Below are 22,238 nucleotides of genomic sequence, written 5' to 3'. Positions count from 1 at the left end.
CGCTAAATCCAAAACACAGCGCTGTACCAGCTACTAGGAAGGAAATTAACTCCATCCCAGCCGAAACCAGGACAACATATTATGGGCAAGTCTGAGTGAACATGTGGTCTTTACAAGAGATGAATGTGTGACTAATAAAATAATGCTTCTTCAGTGAAAGTGGAGAATATTTTCTAGATAATAGGTTGAATGAGCAATATAATTTAATGCTGAACCCTAATATAAAAGTCACCTATTGGAAACACATTTCTAATTATATGGTTTGTAAATGTGGAAGCACTTAAAGTATAAGGCTGTCTAGGCTATGTAAAATTATAATGTACTTACGAAGTTTCTTATTATGGAAAAGGAGCAGTGTAAATAGTGTCACCTAATATGTAACATACCTAATGTTTCCATTTTTCAGAAGTTGTCATTGTTTTAGTATGAGTTTGAAAGTCTTCTCACAATTATTTAGGTCCTCATTCAAGGAAGTATGTTATCTCAATTTAAAACCAGAAGGTGTATTCTTTCTTGTGTCCTTTTCAAAGAAATCCCTATTTTTTTCCAGCTGTACTGAGATATCTGCCCCTTATTGTGTTATATGGCTGAGTGTTTCTCCCAAATGAGTAAGTATATGTACATTTGGAAAACATAAATAAAGAAGTTATTGGATAAAAAGTTTACAATAATCTCTTACAATAAGTATTCATTTTACTTCCCTATCTCACCAGACTGCTAAAAACTAGTCTGTCAGATAATGCAGTAGTGGAAGCCCTAAAATCACCTTATCAAGCAATAATACATATACTCATATCTGTATTAAATAAAATACTAGCACTGATCTAGCGGGGTCGATACGAAGAGACAGGCTCCTGTGGGATGTGAAGGGGAGCCCCATTTTAGAGCCCAAGCCAGACTTCTGATCTAAAGCTGCCTTTCTCCACCCGTGGAGAACATAAAGGCAGAGCTGGAGCAAGGCTTCACACTGAGGTTCCTCGGTCGGGTATCTGGAGTGAAGTGGCGTGTAGCCTGGACTGCAGGTCCTCCTGCGCTTGACAAGATACACAGTTTTGGGGTCCCTTGTTCTGCCCATGTATTCAAAGGAGATGGTTTTAGCAGTATTGAGAGACTGTGTCTGAGGAACTTCTGGAAAGCTGAAGTTTAACTCTCTTCTTATCACTTTCTCCCTTTTACATGGCAAACAGTTGCCATGTAAATACAACAAACACAACAAACAGTTGCCATTTCCCTGTTTTTCTATTTTCTCTCCGACTATTTTTGTCCTCTCTAGCTTTTGCTTTCCTGTTTCACCTGTACTGCCTCATTTGCGCTTGTTTATCCTCCCATATTTTAATGTTTCTGCAGTAATGTAGTGCAGGAAAGCAAATATAAGGCCTCTAGTCAGCATGGCTCACCCTGGACCCTTCACCGCCTGCTGCTCAGTAGGACTGATCAGCTTTTCAGCTTGTTCCTCAAACCCCTTCTCAGAGGGCTGTCACTCTCAGCTGGCAAGGTTTACGTGAGAAGAACAGTTAGTGGGAGTTTCAGCTCAAATGTGACACAGCATTAATGTTATGGCCAAAAAAGCTGGAGAAATACCAGAATATTACACAAGGAAATAGTGTCTAGCACTAATTCCAGGCACTGAATGGAAAGACTTTGCCGCCAAAAGTGACCCAGAATCTCCACTCCACTAGGCTCAGGAGGAAGCATTGGACACCAATGAGGAAAACATGGCCTGTGCCTACATTCCCCCATCAAGCTGTCAGATCAAAACCATGTAATGTGAGGAATTACATCTGTCTGAGAGAGGAGGATGAACATTGTATAGTGGGGAGGGCAGACAATTGGGTCTCAAGATTGCAGAGAAGATGGAAGAAGCAGTAAATGGCAGAAGGCCTGGAAGTCCAGTGACTTCTGTGCAAAAAACCCCCAACAAACAGACAAACAAAAAACCCATACAAAAATCCAGAAATAGGATCTAGATCTCCTAGCTCCTACTGAGCCACACCACTTTATTTCATCCCAGGACCATAGCAAGGAGTCAAAGCTATTGTTTGCTTAGAGAGTCAACAGCTTGTGGGTTCATTGAAATATTCTTGTCAGTATGTTCAATAGATTCAGCAACTAATGAGCAGACCAGCATAGAAGCACAAAACTTTGATATCACTACATGGCATATCCATTTAGATGGAAACATCATATGCAATACAGCAGCTAATAAATTGGAACAATTCCCCAAAAAAACTTGTCTTAGGAGTTTTAAGGCCACTCCTGTGTAGTTCAATCAAAGAAAAAGTAGATTATACTGTTTGAAATCTAACGTAACCCTAAATATACCAAAATCTTGCAAAGACAGTTTTTCAGTTCATTGTACTATCTAAGATACATTGTTGTATCTAAGTTTCCTTCTGACTGGAAAACTTTCCCAGTAGACACACTCTTAGGAGAAAAAAAGGTTTCTGTTGAGAAGGTAGGTCATATAAAAATCAATCATGCAGTATCTTGATCCAGTGAACTGGTGTCTACAGATGAAGGTTTATGTTGACTTTAAAGCTATTCAAATACCAACTTTGTTTTTTAATCCCTGATCTTTGAAACATCCGGGTAGGAAAGTTTATTGACTTCACAAAGCCCCCTAGGGGACCCAAGGTCTTTCTACCAGCACATGAATGCAGATCCAGGATCTGAAAGACTGTTTTCTTCAAAAGTAATAGATCTTTTCCTACATTTGTAGCTTCTTTGAAGCCAGCTGTATTATTCTTAACCTTATCCTTAATCTATGATTTTATGCATTGCCTTGTTTTAAGTCACTGATTGCACAAATCTGATCTCTGGGACCATTGTTGCTCCTTAACTTTCCTACTATTACCGTAGAAAAAAAATTTCATCCCTCTAACAAACTGAGAACATTTACGTTGACTTCCTGACATTTAAGTTAACTTAGTTTGATATTACAAAAGAAAAAGAAAGTTTGCTGCTTCAGTGAAGTTTGACCGTGTAGCTCAATTTTCAAGCAAGAAATTCAGTCATACTTCTGTATTATTGCAGTAACAAATAGTACTACACGCAGTGTCCAAATAGTCAAGCAAAATCTGGGAAACCAGCCTGGATTTAACACTGCTTGGCCTTAATGGTGCATGGGGTTCCTTTGAGTGTGGATGTAGGAAAATTGGATAACCTCAAAAATAAGTAAATTATCTTGGAGGTAGTTTTATCTTTTTTGTTAGCGCTGTTAAACCATAACAGAAGTTATTAGCTGCATTCAGAGGTGTCTGGAAAAACCATCAACATTACTTCATTACCTCTTAAACGGCAGACTTACATGCAAAATTGATTTTATGTATATAATAATTTCAATAGGAAGTCAAACTTCAAACTGCTCTTACAGCAGGCTTCTGCCGGTCAGCTCAAATAGGAGTCTTTTCAGCTATTGCAGTATTATCTGTCTCAGGTCTCACATCTTAGAGGGTTTTTTGATGCAATATACTGATTTCTTTACAAATACTAAAATGAGCTTGTTTCGAAGAGAGAGAAAAGTGAAATGAGATGGAAAGGAAAACTGCAATGGGTTTACAGCAGTTACATTATATAAATACAACTGTGCAAATATTTCTTAGCTCTCTGCACTTGCAAGTGTGACATGAAAGTAGCTGCAGTTCTAATTTTAAACATATCGTGATGCATCCAGTCTGAGCTGTTTGATACCCGTCCTTCCACACTGGGATTCAGGAACTGCACTTCCTACTAGGTACTTTGCAGAATGCATGCGATCCAGTAGATGCTTCAGAAAACACCCCCTTCTTGAAACTGAATAGGGCCCAAGTACCGGTTTTCAAACTCCTCAATGACAGCTCTTCACAGTAGTCTATTTTGTTTAAAATGGGAGGAAGAAACAAAAAAAGGACGTCTTTTCCAACCTCAATGATTCTATGATTCTATGATTCTAAGAAACAAAAAAAGGACCCTATTCTAAAAGAGAAGAAGCAGCCCTCCTCAATCCCATACATGCCTAAATCCAGGCTGAGATTTCTGCCTCCGAAGCCTGGTTCCAAAGTGTTGCTGCTGTCAGGTTGTGGTTAATCACAACATTGTAAATAGAAGTCAATGAAGATTTCAGTGTTTTCCTCTGGCCAGCCAGAGCCTCCTTCCAGACAAATGACTCCTGCCCTTAGTCAGTTCAAGCTGTCTACTCTGAGAAGAGGCATGAAGGTGTGCAGTGACTTCAGTGCCACATTCCTCCCAGCACGACACCTGACCTCTGAACGCCGCAGTCATCTAATGAAACACTCCCCCGCCTCTGGTTTGGGACCTGCTTGTCAAAAAAATGCCTGTTTTTTTTTTTTTCTTCAGACAGAATATATAAAGTGCTCTGGCTTAAATCAGTTTTATCTGGCTTGTAGCAAGCCAATTTGCCCCAAGTTAATTTGCCCCTACGTCTTCTGGTCCACCTTGCACTTCCCTGTATTAAAAGACAACAAACTTTTAATACGTTTAAAAGATTGTTGTACATTATAGGCATGGCAAAAAATTTTCATACAACATGTTAGATGGTAAATCTCCTTAACTATTGAACTGGATATTTGATAGCCTCTAGTGGTGCATAGGGAAAAACAGAACAGTCTCTATATTTTAAAACAATTGTTGCACTGAGTCCCATAGTTTATATATTGTTAATATCATTTTCATGAAAGCTTTAAATGTTTTTCAGAAGAAACTGGTGACTCATGAATTTTTCATGAGGTGTTATGCATTTTTATGAACATATGATGTAAAATTCATCATTCTGAAATTCACAGATATCCATGAAATGCTACATGTCTCTCTTTGGTCATGGATATTCATGACAGTACTACTGCTATAAGCGTTTAAATGCTCATTCATAAATATTCTAGAATGTCGCTTTCTGATGCCATGTAACATTTTGCTTATGTTTTATGAGTACTTCACTTGGGCATTTTCCACTTGATAATGAAAGTAGAACCTTCAGGGACAGTTATTAGTGTATATATAAATTATGTATAAAGCTATCTCATTGCTTTGTTTTTATTCCTAGCATTTACTTTCTTGGTTATTGCTATAAGTTCAATGAATTCTTTGAGGGGATCTTGGGAATTTCAGGTTTCATATTTATAATCAAGGATACCTCATCAGTATAAAGTACCAGATGCAACAGGATATAAATTGAGATTCTAGAGAGCAGTAAAGATTTCAAAAGTATGTGTTAATATCGAATTTAATAGTTCTCGTGTGAAAGTGATGTATTTCACCTAGTTGCAGGACTGTCTGTATAGAATCAATGGCAGGATCAAGTCTCCCTTTTAGACATACTCAAGTGTTAGTAAATGACCTTTTGCAGTGAAGAAACAGTAAGTTTAGCATTTAGAGGTTGCACCTGCATCCCCTGAAGTTGTTGATAATGTTCTCATTGATTTCAGTGTTGCAGAATGACGTCTTAAGACCTTTATCAATGCATGTAATCAGCTTTGAGTAGATGACAGATCCTTCAACTCTACATTAATGTTCATTTGTACAATAATTTCTTTGTACGTTGGCGTTAAATAATGCCTTAAATTCTTTGTCAGATTAGGTTTTCATTGTGATAATGGCATTTGGTGTATAAATATCAGCCTAGTTTTTTTTCCATTTGCCTGCACCTGACTTAACCTGTCCAACCCAGCCCATGATAGATGTGTTTGTGTTTCCTCCCCATCCTCATGTCCCTCGTTTTAGTGCAGCACAGTGCTGTTTGCATTGTCTCCACGCTCCACAGTGGGGAGTGGTTAAAGACGGAGCCTCAGTGGTCTTCCCTTCCCCTCGGTCTCCTTCCTTCCTTGCAACAGCCTGACCCATAAGGGGGAAGAAGTCATGGACTCTGGACAGGAGGCAAGGAAGAAGATTGCAGTGAATTATCTTCTATTATCAAGTCTTGCAGTAGTCTGAGAAATTGAGAGATTAAAGAGGGGAGAGAGACCCGCATCTTTACTCACAACCTTTGAGACTGCACTGGCTTCTAAACAATTTAGTAGCATCCAAAAGATTTCATAATGTCATGATATTTACAGGTATAGGACATTCTAGAAAGGTATCGATATCCATTAACAGCTAAATCCTTTTACCCATAGGTGATTTTACCCAAGACGTAATTAGAGGATGTAAATTACCTATTCTGAAATTTGAAATTATAGGACACATTTAATTATCTGACTTGTATTTCTTAACTTTAAATGCAATGTGTATATATTCAAAATGAGTTAAAAAAGGAGAGCAATTTTCAACAGACCTCATCACACTGCAGTTTTTGTTGTTCCTAATGGAAGCTGAAATTCATTTCCCAGTTGTGACTGTTGAGTGTTTCTAAAGGTCAAAGCTATAAGGGAATTTTAAAATTAGTGATTCAGGCTCACTAAAAAGTAATACCAATGCACTGGTAACCTTATGCGTATGATTTGTTCACTCTTGAATATAAATACAAATTTAATGTCAAAAATAGGTAAAAAAAACCCATCTGCTTTAAGTATTCTCCTTACAGCAACTTTTTCTCAATCAGGAAGTTAAATTGAGTTCTTTTTGTTTTGTAAGGTTAGCTATTGTTAGAAGAAAGTCTCTGGAAAAAAACCGTTGGAAAGTGAAAAAGCATAGAAACCACAGAGGTTAATTTCACTTGAATTTCCTTGAGATAAATCACAACTTTCACTAATTGATACCATTGTGGAATATCTTTAAAAAAAGAAAAAGAAAAAAAAAAGCATTTGCAAGAATCCTGCAAAAAGATGAAGATTTCACCAAAACATTTTTTTCATTAATGACTTTATGAACAAAGAAAGACAGACAGAAATAGGGCAGTGAAAAAAAAAAAGGCTGCCATTGATGTATGTGATGAATCTAAGTATCTGTACCTAAACAACCCCCAAAGAACCTTTCTGTCCAAAAAGGTAGTTAGCTTACATGAATTCTGATATCCTTCTTACTATCAGCCTTATCAGCACTGGGAAATTCAAAGATGTGAAATGAATTTAGGTACCTAAAGTCCACGTAGGGTGTAGCTGCATGTGTATCTTCACAGTAAATGGTAGATCACTAGAATTTGTATGTCTAAATCTTCAGACCTCTTTGAAAATCAATGCCCACAAGCAGGAGAACAAGGCTATAATGGGGAACTGCCTGTATGTTTTGGGTGGTGTTAGCCAGTGATGGATGAAATCAGTATGCCACCTTGAGCAATATTTTCCATAAAGGCTGATGTAAAATCAGACATATATCCCTGTCCAGAACCTCTGAAGAGCTCTGTGCAGCTGTGCTGTTTTTTCTCGGGTGGCAGTGGGACTGCATGTCCGGTGTATCAGATGCACCGTAGTACAGCATTCAAATCTCAAGTTCTGCTAAAAAGGAAAGCTGAGCATAGTATATGGTAATTGAATGAAATTTCCTTTTGGTCCTTTTGGTCTTAAAGCTCATGCATATCTTTTGGGTTTTGGGAATCAGGCAACAAACTGTTTCTAGCTTTGCAACTTGTCCTACAGCAGATGTTGGTTTTGCTTAAATTACAGGTGGAAAAGAAAATACAAGGGAGTTTATCAGGCTGGGAATGACCATAGAGCATCAGCTCCAACACAGTACAACTTTGTTTATCTAATAATTGCCTCTAGATGGTTGTGATTATATTTTGTTGAAGGCAGTTATTACATCATGCCATGCTGCAATATTATCCCTGATCCTGATCCACTGACTTATGATGACAACCAGTCATCACTTTGGAATTAGGCTAGCTCCGAGGTTGAATGCATTATGACAGTAGAGTACCTATGTTAAAATAGAATGAGAAAATCAGCTTTCAGTTGACAAGGTAGCGTGAGAGCTAACAAGACCCTGTTTTTAATCTGAGAGGAGTACCTACCATTCAGTAAGGGACTCTAGCAATGCATTGTGTCCTTTCACTTTGTAACAACTGAGTTGTCTTATCATAGACAAAATGTTTAATAACAATTCAGACTTCATTTGCAGAGACTGTTATTATCAATCTTACATCCTAAATTTACAAATAATGTTTAAAATACAAACTAGCTTAAGTGTTATCCATTGACTGGAAACCCACCAGCATGTAATGGCTCGAAGTAGCAATCTTCTCTCCCTCTTTTCAGTAGCTCAGCGTGCCTTAGACCTTACCCTTTTCAACTACCTCATAAGCAGAACTGAACGGGCTTCCTGAGACCATCTGACTAATAAATGAAAGCTGTATAAAAACTTGCTTGCAACATAAGACATACACAGGACATATTCTGTCATATAAATGAATCACCACTTAAAATTAGGAAAAATTATTTCCAGCATTAACACTGCTCATGACAGGCTATTTTGGCAGCAAAAAATTTCACAAGATACATATTTTAAAACACTGCGCAGCTCTGTCTCATATAGATTCTCCTCTCCCACCCTAGTACTTGAGTGCCTTCCAGAAGCACATTAAGCAACATGACTAATGTCTGTCTCATCTTCGTTCTTTTACTTTGAGCTGAAATATTACATTATTTTTCAAAAGCTACCTGCAAGTTGATGAAATATCATCTTTGCAATGAACATAAAATCTTTAAATTACTGTGAAGACCATGGAAACATTCAACCTTTGCGGAAGCAAGTACAGTTTCTCTTGATGTAACTGGACAAGTGCCCAGTTATGCCAGGACACAGCTTCTGTACTTAAGCATCGCAAAGCAGTCTACCTTCTTGATGTATGGAAGATTTGTGGACTAAAAAAGCAAGTGATCCTTCACAGCAGCATTCATTTTGCTGGACAGGAGTTGATTGAGAATTTTTCTAATTAGTACAACAGGGGAGCTCTCTTCCTCTCTGGAAATAAAAAGGTATCAAATTTTGTAGTTGTTGCTGCTTTATTATCCTGATCCTGCATAGGGTTACTGATGCAGATAACTCTCTTAAACTAACTGTCTTTTGTATGAAAGCATACAGAAGACTAACAGTCTAACTTTTTAATGGCATAATAACTTACTCTAAGCAATAGCTCTCAAAGACTACAGACCTATGAGAAGACTAAAAATTAAATAAATGTACTGCAATTTAGAGGACATTAGCTTTCCTACAGAATGCATATGTATGGTGTCACATTTGGGCTAGCATGAAATTTAAGCTTGTGGAGTTACTGATAATGTTTGTAGCGCAGTATAAATAAAGATTGCAACCAGCATGGATCACATTGTGCTAGATGCTGTACAAGCACAGCATAAATGTCTACCCCTCCCTGAAAAGTTTGGTTGGCTTCCAACAGACTGACTGTGAGATTGCTGCATAATACCCCCGCACAAAGAAATAATAGGCTAACAATCTCAGATGAGAGGAGCTGTCAGCAAACTCGGTTATGCTTTGCTGTGACTGACTTATGCAATGGCATGATCTTTTAAGGTAAACAGTGGGATTCCTGGTATAGCTATGGACTGGGAGGAGCCAGCGTGTGAATTGCTGAAAGCAGCCCCCCAGCATACAGAGCCTTATGGGAGAGAAGTCGAGGGGCCTGGATTCACTGCTTTCGTGATTGTCTTTCTCAGTCGTCGTTCAATTGCACTGGTCTGAAAGCCTGGCTTCAACCTCAAAACAAATTTTAATTTGAGCCCCAAGTTTTCTTCCATCTTTTTGCCTTCCAGATTGTGTGACCAGAGAGCTAGATGTATTCACAGTACAGCCAGTCGTCGTTCAATTGCACTGGTCTGAAAGCCTGGCTTCAACCTCAAAACAAATTTTAATTTGAGCCCCAAGTTTTCTTCCATCTTTTTGCCTTCCAGATTGTGTGACCAGAGAGCTAGATGTATTCAGCAGTACAGCCAGTATATATTACTTCTTAGAAGAAGAAATGCTGAATGTATAAAATAGTAATCAGGATGATTCAGACGTCAAGGATACCATCAGGTCAGGGTTAGGGGTGAAAAACAGCTTTGTTTTGCTTTTCTCTAAACCAGCTTTGTCAGAATTAGTGGATAATTTGGAAAAACAACAGAGAAGACTGTATGTTGCGGACCTCAAGTTATTCTATTTGGCAATGAAGAATAATAAGGGTTTCTTTGTGGTTGCGGGTTTTGTGGGGTATTTTTTTTGCTTTTCCCTACATAAACTATTTGGCAAAAGCATATTCTTTTCCAGATGGAATTTATTCCATATGAAGAGCTGTGGTTTTAATGACAGTTTAGACATTGATACATTTATTAGAATATATATTTCCCTTTAATAAATGCTTTGATGTAGCGAGTATGTTCTCAATGTTCTGTGTATACATTTCATGATAACCCCTTTGCAGTTATATGGGAGATCAAAGACTGCAGCTCTACACAATTTCTGCCAAAAAGAGGCAGCTCTTTTCTTACTGAGTCCTTGTAGACTGTCCACAGTGTTCGGTGGATTCTTTTTTCAGCTGATCACAGTTGCAAATCCTCAGATTCAGTGTAGATTTTTTCTTACATAGTCTTTATTGCCATCCTGTCTTTAGCATTGCAGTGGTTCTGCATTTTATGAGTCACTGTAGCCACAGCAGGGCCCTATGTTAAAAGAGTATTCACATTAAAGCATTAGCCAAGACTGTGAGAAGTCAGCATGTCCCTGCAGTTAGCACACGCAGATGTGTCTATGGGCAATGACCACATATTTAGAATGTGGTATCCTAGAGTTGGCTGCGTGATGACTCCCGTGTCAGTGCAAATCATTTAATCGCAGCAAATATACGTGTTTTGCCAAAGGCATTGCCATCTCTGCCTTACTGTCTGCAATGCCCCATTTACAGGCCACAGCAGTCATTGAAATCTTTTCCAAAGGAGATTTAAGAAGGTTGACAAGCGGACCCTGGAGGAAGATGGGATCTTCTAAAAACCAGGAGAAGCTATCCCTGCTTTTGTCAGATGTGTTTAAAGAACTATTGTACATGCTCAGTGAATTTCTTGGGAAAACCTAAGCATCACATGGCAGTTAAAGGATCTTAACAGAAGAGATGATTACATATTTCCAGTGTACCCCCTGGGCTCGGTTTCCAGTAAGAATAAATTCCACAAGCCAAAATTTAGAAATATGCTATGGTTTGGGCCTGAGTAGATAAAAGGGACAGAAGCAGTAAAGTCTGAAATACTTTCAAAAAAATGTAAGGTCTGCTGTTCCAAAACCAACAACTAGCACAAACTGGAATTAGTAGGCTGTCTGTGACATGACTGGTGGAGGGTTCCAGTACTGTTCTTCACTAGAGTAGCAAATTACTGAAAATACTAACATTTTCTTAGTATTACCTAGACATGTAATAATTTTAAGAGGGATTCTGCTCGTTTTCACTCAGGTCTCTTTCAAGTTCTCTTCAAGAATATTTGCAAATAAATTTTCAGATTTATTTCCATGGTGTTCTTCTACATTGTAAGAACTTCAGCAAAGTGGAACTTAGCATCATCTAGCTATTCTAAAATCATTACATTTTCAGTTAAATCATCATAGTAATGACTTTATGTTTAGCATAGAAAATTTAGTATACTGGCTATGGAGGATATTGCAAGGGATGGGGATTTCTATGTTCAAATAGTACTTGAAAAAGAAGTGGAACTACCCTCACTGAAGTTCTTTTAAATGGGTTTTTCATGTTCAGTGTTATAGGTTCTACATCTTTCTACCTTGTTGGGGAATTCAGGTTATACTCTGTTTTTCTTTACCTCTGAATAAAGCTATTTCCTATCCAAATAGATGAATTTCATTAGTAAAGCACTGCCGTAACAACACATTAGGACAAGCTTTACTAATGCTAACACAGGAATGCAATCAGAAAACCCTTGGTGCCTTACTAATATATCCAGTTAACACCTGCTTGTTTTCCCTGCAGAATTTTTCCGAGAACTTCTGGAGAACGCGGAAAGATCCTTAAACGACATGTTTGTCCGGACGTACGGCATGCTGTACATGCAGAACTCGGAGGTGTTCCAAGACCTCTTCACAGAGCTGAAGCGGTATTACACAGGAGGCAACGTGAACTTGGAGGAAATGCTGAATGACTTCTGGGCTCGGCTGCTGGAACGGATGTTCCAGCTCATAAACCCCCAGTACCATTTCACTGAGGACTACTTGGAGTGTGTAAGCAAGTATACGGACCAGCTGAAGCCGTTTGGAGATGTACCCAGGAAGCTGAAGGTTCAAGTGACTAGAGCGTTCATTGCTGCACGGACCTTTGTTCAGGGGCTGACAGTAGGCAGAGAGGTTGCAAACAGAGTATCCAAGGTAATCTAAAATCAGGGGGTTTTAAGCTTGAATTTGTTTCAAATTTGCTAGACAATTGAAATCTGATTGTGCGCTTTTTTTTAATACGGGGGGGTGTTTGGTTGGTTGTTTTTTATGTCTACTGATATACCCATCCTAAGTTTATAAATAGGGGCAACAGTTGTTTTTAATTCCTTCTGGAGATATTAAGGCGATACTGCCTGGAAAGCATTTCTCTGTGCTTAGGACACAATGAAATATCAATATACTTCAATGCTATAGCTTGGTAGTGATTGTCATTAGTAGTTCAAAACCGGCTACGTATATCAAAGATTATGATTATGATCAGAATTAAATGTTTCAAGCCAATTTATGCTGCTGTTCATTAGGGCAGTACAGCCCTCACAGCATTCATTCATCATGCAGCTGGGTGATGGATTTTGTTAGAAATATCTAGTCATGTTTTTGATGAGAAAATAGACAAATAGTGACACCTCTGGAGCTTGAGCTTTCCCAAAGGATGGTTTGACTCACATTTATTTTAGTTTTAATTATTTATCTATGCAAATATTTAGGACGATTACAGTCCTTGAGGGCTTCACATAACTAAAGCTATGTAAGAAAAAAACACACACAAAAATAACCCATCTGGGTACCAGAAATGTGCCTGAATGACTTTCTCTTACACGGTGTTTCAAACTCAGGTTTATTTTTCTGAATTGCTGTTCCAACTAGATACTTGCTCTGTAATCTGGCTATTTCACAGTCCTAGTCTGTACTGTGTTTGGACCTTAACTATATTCTGAATTCTGAAGTGCTCTAGTGAGATCCACTATGAAATGCCCAGATACTCACCTCTGGACAATAAGTGCATGCATGATTTTGATGCTTGCCCCTTGCAATGCTTTCCTGCATTTACAAGCCTAAGCCATTCCTCTTCATCAAGAGGACTGGCTCTCTTGCTTCGTTTAAGTCACAGCCAGAAGGTGAGGTAGAACTGATATATTGTACAGTAGACTGCAATTCAAGAGCTCCACAAGATGAGGCTTCTAAACTTTTCTTATCCTGTATGATGTGATATTTTGCAATTACAAATCCAGCAGCCATGAAGCTGGAGAGGTAATCAACAAGTGAGAGCTTGATTTTATGCCTAGGAGACTGCATGGGAGGCAAGGATCATTTTGCACTTAAAAGTTGGTGAATGAAATACATGATCCTGGTTACCCAGCTAAACCCAAGGTCTCTTTCTCCCAAGTACCTTCCTGGGCTACAGGGTTGCCTTCCATTTTTTTCTGGTGCTGTCAATTCTTGCAGTCCTTTCTGAACAGTGGCAGGGCATTGGCATGAAATCCCAGTCCGCCTAGTCTAGCTGGGGACAAATATGGCTGTTTATCCTCTGAGTGTGCAGAATGCATATATCTGCAACCCCAGATTTCCTCTGAAGAGCGGTGATGTCCCCATGGGTCAGGTTTTAAGTGAAAGTGCTGAGCTCTGATGTCACTGTTGTCAGTAGGCATTAGGTCTTGCTGCATCAACTGGATCAGACTGTAGGGAGTAAGCTATGTAATTCATGTAATAGATGTGTAATTTGTGAATCCCAAACAGATTAAGGTATGAATTCTCTGCTGAGATGTCACTTTCCCTGTGTATGTACATGACTGTACAGAATGTGCAGGTGTCTCCCCTCTTGCATACCCAGGAAATGTTTTCATCTCACCTGCTGGGTTTTAGGCACATAAGACCTTTCAAGAATAGGGCTTATCACAAGATCGCTAACTGATCCTATGATCCTATAATGAGAACTACTAGCTCTGTAATCATAAAGTGAGCCTTTTTGTAGTGTCACTTGAAGATGATAACAATAGCTCAATAATGCTTCTGTTTTTTTTCTTTTAACATGAAAGCAACACTTTAAAATCTCTAAAAGTGCTCGGTGGTTGGTGCAAGATACAGTACAGGTTCTTCACTTTATATATACATAATCAGTGATACTCTATTAGACTACATCTAGAATACTGCATTCAGTTTTGGGCCCTGCCCATAGAAGAAAGACATTGACAAATTGAGACGAGTTCAGTGGAGGCCACCAGCATAGTCAGGACTGGAGTACTTGCCCTGTGAGGAGAGGCTGTGGGACTGGGGCTTGTTCAGCCTGGAGAAGAGGCGACTTCAGGGGCACCTAGCAGCAGCTCCTGGTGCCTGTAGGGAGGTCATCAAAGAGATGCAGCAAAGCTCATCACAGTGGGGCATGGTGGGGTATGACGGGCATGAGTTGAAACAAGGGCCAGTTCATACTGGATATAAGGAGAAACTTCACCATGAGGATGCTCAAGCAGTGGATCAGTTGCCCAGAGAACCTGCGCAGGCTCCATCCATGGAGGTCCTGATTGTACAAAGCCCTTTGAGATGACCAGGTCATGCTAGTCTGAGTTCAGAGCTGACCCTGCTTTGAGAAGCAGGTTGGACTGGAGATCTCCTGAGTGTGCTTCCAACTCGAATTATCCAATGATCCTATTAAAAGATTAATGAAATGAACATTTTTACTTAAATGTAGAATATGCTTTGATTGCAAGACTGACTTCGGTATTAAAATCTCAGTGGCTATATTCATACCCATAGCAAATGGTAAACGATTGCTGGTTTTAGGGACTTTGTGTCATATGCAGCCTGATGAGGCAGATGCGAAGAACCCCAAGTGACACCAAATGTTCAAGATTCATAAATATCCTGTGGAAGGGCTGTGATTACTCCTAGATCGAAGCTTTTGTGATCATATCATAACTGTGGATTTTTATGCTGGTCTATCTACTGTAGAAAATGACAAATCCTTTTCTTTAATCATCATTTTAAAAGACTGCAACCATTCCTTAGAGTTAGCACATAACTTTGCAACCAAAAAAGAGGTAGGTAAATATTTTTTGTTGCTGTTTTGGAAGTCATCCAGATTCAGCATGGATTTCATTTTCATTGTACTCTAATACTGAGAGATTCTGTGATAAGAATGCCACATCTGGGTAAGCCAAGAGAAATGAAAAAAAGAGAAAATGAAAAGGAGAACTGTTGCTGTTCTTTTACAGAAATCTTTGTCCATTGTCTGCACTGGCTGGGAACAGGGGGGGATCTCCTAGCTGCAACATCACAAGCTAGAAAGATTTTTTGCTTTCTATTTGTGTACCCATTATCTCACTGAACTGCCACTGTCAAAGGCCACTCGCATAGAAAAAAGTTGAACCTACACATTAAACACCACGAGAAAGAGTTTTATTAATGAGAAAGTTGGTAACAACATCTCCTTTGGGCCTTAATTTACTTTCTCAGCTTCTTCTGGCCCATTTCTGTAAAGGAGTTGGTGAGTCACACACTCAGAAGGATTTGTTCCCTATCTAATGTCAGGGATGCATCCTTTCTGAAGATTTCTCTTCAGAGAGGGTGTAATGTTGGTACTGACTGAAAATGATGTAGTCAGTGTATTCCTTGCAAAAGAGCTATACTCCCCTCTTTTTCCAATGCATCCAAGCACACTCAAAATAGGCAACACATATCGCAAACATTTTCCTCTTACAATAGTATTTTGCTATTTGCTTATGTCAGTGAGATTATAATTTATATAAGAAGTCCCATTTAGATAAATGGGGAGGGAGGGCAGTTAGGACATGTCTTTTTTTGTAATTTTTTCTAACATTATATTTCAATAGTAAGAAGACACAGTTGGTTCCACCTGTCTGAAGTTGTGCAGTTTTAATTGAACAGTGTTTTCATAATCTCAAAGTCCAATTGCACTTTTTACTTTTCAGAGATTTTAAAACCTTTTTATTTCTCATACTAATGCATTAAAAATTTGTCAGTCTATGTTTGCTAAGGGCTTGTTAAATCTCCACTCAATGCAGTGTATTTCCACTGGCTTGAGTAGACTTCAGCTCACTAAATTCTGTGTATGCTTTATAAAGCTGCATATGCATATAAACAAAATGTAATTACAGTATTTGTAAAGTGAGAAAAATGAAAACTATTTATGCATTAATATAAGAATCATAGCATCCTAGAATATCTCAAGTTGGAAGGGACCCATAAGGATCATCCAGTCCAACTCCCTGCTCCTCGCAGGACTACCTAAAACTAAACCATATGACTAAGAGCATCATCCAGACACTCCTTGAACTCTGACAGCCTTGGTGCCGTGACCACTTCCCTGGGGAGCCTGTTCCAGCGACCGACCACCCTCTCAGTGAAGAACCTTTTCCTAATGTCCAATCCGAACTTCCCCTGATGCAGCTTCAATATATAGTATTCAATATATAACATAAGAACTGCCATTTTGGGCACACCAAAGGTCTGTTCAGTTGATTTTTGCCTCAATGCCCAGTAAAGGTCAGTACAGGAGCAGAGCTTCTCACCTTGTATACTTTCTTAAGCTATAGCTAGTAGATGTTTATGGACTTTCTGAGCTACAGGCTCAGAAATAATTGGTAAAATTTTCTACGACCTGTTTTTCTACTAATTTGTCAGATCATAAAAACCTGTAGAATAGGCTTTTCTGCTTTGTTACCATTTGGTGGAAAAAAATGTGCTATTCTTTTCTTTTCCCCCATAAAAATATAGCTTATTCTAATGTCAATGTTTTTAAATGTACTTTGTTTTTCTCAACTTTTTCCTGGAGGAAAAAAAAAACAAAAAAACCCAAACCTTCCTGACCAGCTGTGATCCAGTATTTAATGTTAAACTGAAGAAACTACTGAAAATATTTCTGAAGTTGCTGCCAGCTGTGATTTCCAATAATGTGATAGAAAAGACGTATGCATATTTTTCATGTTCATCTTTTGCTATGTCTGAGCTCTGGATACTTTACAAGTAAATAATGCCAAGTTATTATTTCTGACTCTAAACAAAACATTCCCAGTGATCATAATACTCTCTTTGAACTGTCACTCAGTGGTGGAAAATGTAAGCAGAAAAAAAATGGGGAAAATAAAGCAATTAAAATTAAAAAAAGGGAGGGTCTTTATGATTTTCCAGGAGCTTATGATTCCTGAAACACTTTTCCCAAATATATTCATAACTGAATTACAACAATTATAAAGCTTGTTGCACTGGAGAATTCTTTTCATCAAATAAGGGAGAGTTCTGGACCAAACACAGCATGTAGAAAATAGAACTCATTCCCAAGAAAAGATTAAGACTGAAACTAAGGGTATTTCAAAAGATAGTGTAAATCCCTAACTGGATGCAAACTTGCCAAAAACACATACTAGTTGTACAGGCAGTACTGTTTCCCTAACAGGGTGTTATCCCATCAGGGTAGCATTCCACCCAAAGAACATTTTTCCTGGAAGCATTTTCTTTCGATATACTTTTCATTAAAAGCTGTAGAAATCAGGAGGAAAAAAGCGCACAATTTTTATATTTCATGAGCATGACTTCTCAAGCCTGACTTGTGCCGATGTCATGTTTTAACCTGGGTAAGTTCACACTGAGAACACGAGTTTAGTAGAAAAAAACAAATAATGAAGTATGACTGGTCAGTCCTATCCAAAAGCACAGTCGCTAGCCAGCTGTCATTATCCCACTGCTGCTCAGAGCTCTAATTTAATCCCCGGCAGACAGTTACATCTTCATTGGCTCTTGCACTGAATCTGGCTCACGAGGAACAGGAAGGGAGTGCAGGGCACTCCTATTTGCATAGATCTGGGGTTTTAGTTATTGTTTGCTAGTTTTGCTTTTCTCTAAGTTTGCCTGTTTTGTGGTTTGTTTGTTTTCTGAATTTGACCACTTTCTTCCCATTATATACTGGGATAAGGACAAGAAGAATTGTTCTTAGTTTGACTTTCCCTTTCATACTTGCAAATTCATGCTACCAGCAACCAAAGTAGTTTTTATACCACGAGTAAAGTGAAGCTTAGCTCGGGGGCATCATTAGGAGCAGTTAGTGATTTTGTTAGTGGCATAAACATCAAAGATTTGTGACCCAGCCACTAAGAACTTATTTCATTAATGCATTTAAATATTAATTATCATTTATTGCAAAATAAAAAAGGCTGTTACAATACTTTTCTCACTGTGTGGCATAGGCACGTGTCTCCCTTTTTTTAAACCAATTAAAACCATTCTTCCCTGAATATTATTAAATTATGTTAATATCAGACTTCTTATTAGGAACCTGGTGATATATGGGCAAAGTGAAACAAATTCAGTAATACAACTATAAGGTTAAACCCAAGATTAGTAGTGAAAAGCAGTCTCTAGTAATTGCCCGTGATTACTTCTACTCACAGAATGCCAGGCCACTGCTTTTCTAGTACGCTGAATCAATATTCTTACAAACTGCTTTTCATAGCTTATAAATAAACATTCGACAGTTTGTGAGAGCTATAAATAAAGGTCAATATTGAATGTCACACTGATTCAGAATGTAATTATTGCAGGGAGAGGGGGGGAAATATGACATGCTGATAAGTCAGGAAATTAAAAGCCAAAGCGAATAGTACTTTAATGCTAGAAAATGTGATTTGCGGGGTGTGACAGATAAAGAGCTACGTGTCCTGTATATTTTAACTTCATTGGCTGAAGAGATTTGGCTTGTTAAAGTCACAGAGGGAAAGGAGATCTAAAAAGAACTACAGTTTTCACTAAACTTTAATCCTTAGTTCAAATTGTTAGTTTAGGAACAGCCCAGCTGAGCAAGCATAGCTTTTATGATTGCTTCTGTGCCTATTGTTTTAAGGCTTTTTCAGTCATTTGTTCTTTGACTTTTAATTGAATTAATATATCTTTCCAAGATATATTGGATCGTACCATGTCATGAATGGGCCACATTCTTTTTTCCTCTTCCTGTCCCTTGGTGTTCCTCAGGCAGGGAGTCCAGGGATTATCCAGCCAGGGGAGTTTCAGGGCTCAGAGATGTCTGTGGCATAGAAGCAAGAGTGAATGGTATCTACACTGGAGCGCTTTGTGGGAAGTATCCTTTGAATTGAGGTTCTCCAGCTATGCAGGAAATCTTTCCTCCTTTCTTGGAAAGAAAAGGGGCATAAACCAATCTAGTTAATTTGCAGACATTTCAGGGGAAAATAAGCCAGATGCCTTCCAGATGTCCCAGACTTACTGCAGGTGCACTGATCTATTTTCCACTTTGTGTGCATTGGAACATCAGATATCCCAGAAGAGCAGCTCAGAAGAAAAGCCCCAAAATGAAACAGCGACTCCAACAAAAGGAAAACGGAGGTAGGAGGTCTGCAAAAGCTGCGTGCAATGTCCTATCTATTAGAATTGTCAGATAAAATTCAGCCTGGTCTCTCCATTTCTTAGGTCCTTAAATTTCATTCAGCTAGCTTTGTATTGACCTTAATAACCCGAGTTTAACTGAGTCATACTGCTCAGTAGGACATTCAGTCTTGCTCAGTATCCCTTAAGTAGGTCTACCAATCTGGTTTATTCCTACTATGTACTACTTCACATCTCAAAATTTGCAGTAGTCCTGTCTTCCTGGATTCTTTGTATCACTCATGAGCAAAGATCTTCTGATGACAGTGCTTTTGCTCAGTTTGTGGGTTTTTTTAAACGCCTATGGCACAGAAAATACCCTTTAGTTCAACTTTACATGAAACTTCTACCTATATATTAAGAACCAAAATGTGTATTTTAGTTTAACAATATCATTAAACACTGTCATGACACATTAGAAAAATAATTATTCAAATCAAGGTTATCTTTAGGATTGCCAAAAAGCACATTTTACACACAGTCCTTCAAAGTTTTCATACCAGTTTTATTTCCCACCTATAAAAGGTGTTGATATGGCATCTACAGAAGCTATGTAAAAAGAAAATGTAGAACTTTTTCAGAAGAATTCCTAGAACAAAGCATGTGTCCTAATGCATGTCATGATACACAGCCCAGTCATGATAAAAATAATGGTAAAGAAGCAAAGCTTCCTAGGAGCTTGCTGACCCTGCTAGATTTAGACCTTCTCTGTAATTAATCTTACAGCAGGTTTTACATTTTTGCTGTTTTAGCACAGGAGAGTAAGAGAAAATTCAGAAGAATCAAATGGAAATAGGAAGGAGATTAAAAAGTCTGAAGGTTAAGCAATGCAAGGAGATCTATATCATCTTGCAACATGCTGACTTTTTAGAATGACTCTTTTTACAGATTGTCTTCATCCTGTTTCGAAGGCAGCCTATGGAAGCACTGTTTTCCAATCACGATTTGATAAAAGCAATTCATTTTATTTCTCATGTGAGCCAGAAGCACAAAAACTAATAGGTTCTTCTGTCTTCAGGTTTCTACAGAAAACATTAGTCAAGGAAATATCTGATTTACCTAAAACTCATCAGGAATACTAACTGGAATGTAAATGCATAGGTACTTAAGTGTTAGAGTCAACTGTCATCAGCAACACATTGAAAATGTCAAATTTCTTTGAGACTTCACAGTAGTGAAGTCTTAAATCAAGTATGTGGAGCTAAGTTCAATTCTCAGTTATTCAGAGGTCAGTGACAGTTGGCTTCATTGTCTGCTTAAGTCTTGCATCTCAAAATATATCTCAAACAAAAGAAAGTTGGTATGAATATAGGAATACAAAATGAAGCATTTCATTGTCAGGAAAACAACAGTTCTGGTCATCAGTAAAATTTTAAACTTGTCCCCATCCTCCAGTGTCTGCTTCTTATGGGAGTTTTTTATGCCACAAGCTTGCCAAGTTTTTTCCATAAACTTTTCTGAAGAGAAAATGTCACTTTTGTTCAGTCCACATGTCTATCATTGCTCTTTCTTCTTCTTCTCCTCCTTTCCTCCTTCTCCTTGTTTCTTTTTTAAAGCCCTTAGGAAGAATTCATTTCTTGAGTAAAAACTAAATGTACCAGACAGAACGGTGGAAAAGTAGAGCTTTGTGTAAGGTTAGGAGGATTTAGTTGACCTCAGCTATACACATCTGTCACCATTATGTGGCCAAAAGCAGAAAGTAAGTGTCTAGAGAGAGGATTTAATACAGGAGATGCCCGCTTGTTCTTCATAACAGTTTGCCATCCTTTGGCAGCTGGCGTACAAGGCTTTGCCTTTCCCCAACACCTCAGCGCAGTTTTAGCCCGCGAACAACTTCCCCATTTTTGAAAATGGTTTTGCTTTTAAAACTGCCAGAGATGTTTTGATGTTCAGGTCTGTCCTGGTACTGTGCAAGTTTGACTTCTGGTCTTTGGTTTCAGAAGGTTTATCAATTTTGCATGAACGCACCACTGGAGAAATTACTGGATTTATCCAGGAAGCATGTACAGACTCCCCGCTTCACTCCCGCTTATGTGATTTTCAGTATCGCCAAGCAACAGAATTGCATCTATGCTTACCTTTTGTTCTTTTCATCCCATGATTCTTTCATTCACGTCCATATGTTGGCATTATCCATGGATCCAAAAACGAGTGGGTATAAGGCAATATCTGGCAAGCTGACAAAGCTAAGCAGGGCTAGTACACTTAATTCGCATTTCCTGAGTAAGTGCTCTGCGTGCTGAGTTGTTATGCCAAAGCATCAGCGGTTCTCTCCACAGCAGGAAACACTGACCTAATAGTTCTATTTCAAATTGAGGCTTTATGCATCCAGTTGGTAGAGGGAAGCCTGAGCCACCAAAGATATGGATCTGAATTTCACAAAAGTAGCCTTCGGTGTTTAAGTACAAGAAAGAGAGAAATTACACACTGCATTCTTCTCTTCAGCAATTTACTGGCTCAACAGTACCGCTACTCACTGTGATGTTATGGCACACTGTGGCGGCTGTTATGAAACCCATTTTTCAGACATGACCCAAAACAAGTGAATGCATATGGATCCAAGCACTCGGTCTTCTCTCTCTGGGGAATGGAATAATTGACCAACTTTGGTCTGTGGCATCTAAGCTGTATGAACTTAAACCAGCTCAGGCCTAGGAGCCATGGAAACATATAAGGCAAAGCTTCTCAGCTCAAGCACCATCTTCTTTTAGCTCTGTGGTCTTCAGTGTTGATGTAACAGGGAATTAGGTTGGAGCAAGTCTGACCTAATTCTCACC

The 22,238-nt window shown here is 38.6% G+C and overlaps 1 protein-coding gene across 1 annotated transcript in view; it reads left to right on the top strand.

The window, feature by feature from the left end:
- The window catches only part of GPC6 (glypican 6), a 574,538-nt gene that overhangs the window by 184,198 nt on the left and 368,102 nt on the right, over positions 1-22,238 (top strand). Inside the window, exon 3 of the mRNA XM_009278474.1 lies at positions 11,837-12,228. Coding sequence (XP_009276749.1) covers positions 11,837-12,228 — 392 coding nt within the window. The remainder of the gene's footprint in view (positions 1-11,836; positions 12,229-22,238) is intronic.

Source organism: Aptenodytes forsteri, unplaced genomic scaffold, assembly GCF_000699145.1.
Source record: "Aptenodytes forsteri isolate BGI_AS27 unplaced genomic scaffold, ASM69914v1 Scaffold32, whole genome shotgun sequence".
In the NCBI taxonomy this organism is placed as follows: Eukaryota; Metazoa; Chordata; class Aves; order Sphenisciformes; family Spheniscidae; genus Aptenodytes; species Aptenodytes forsteri.
Note: the sequence above shows the minus strand (reverse complement) of the source record. Positions and strands in the feature narration are given on the sequence as shown.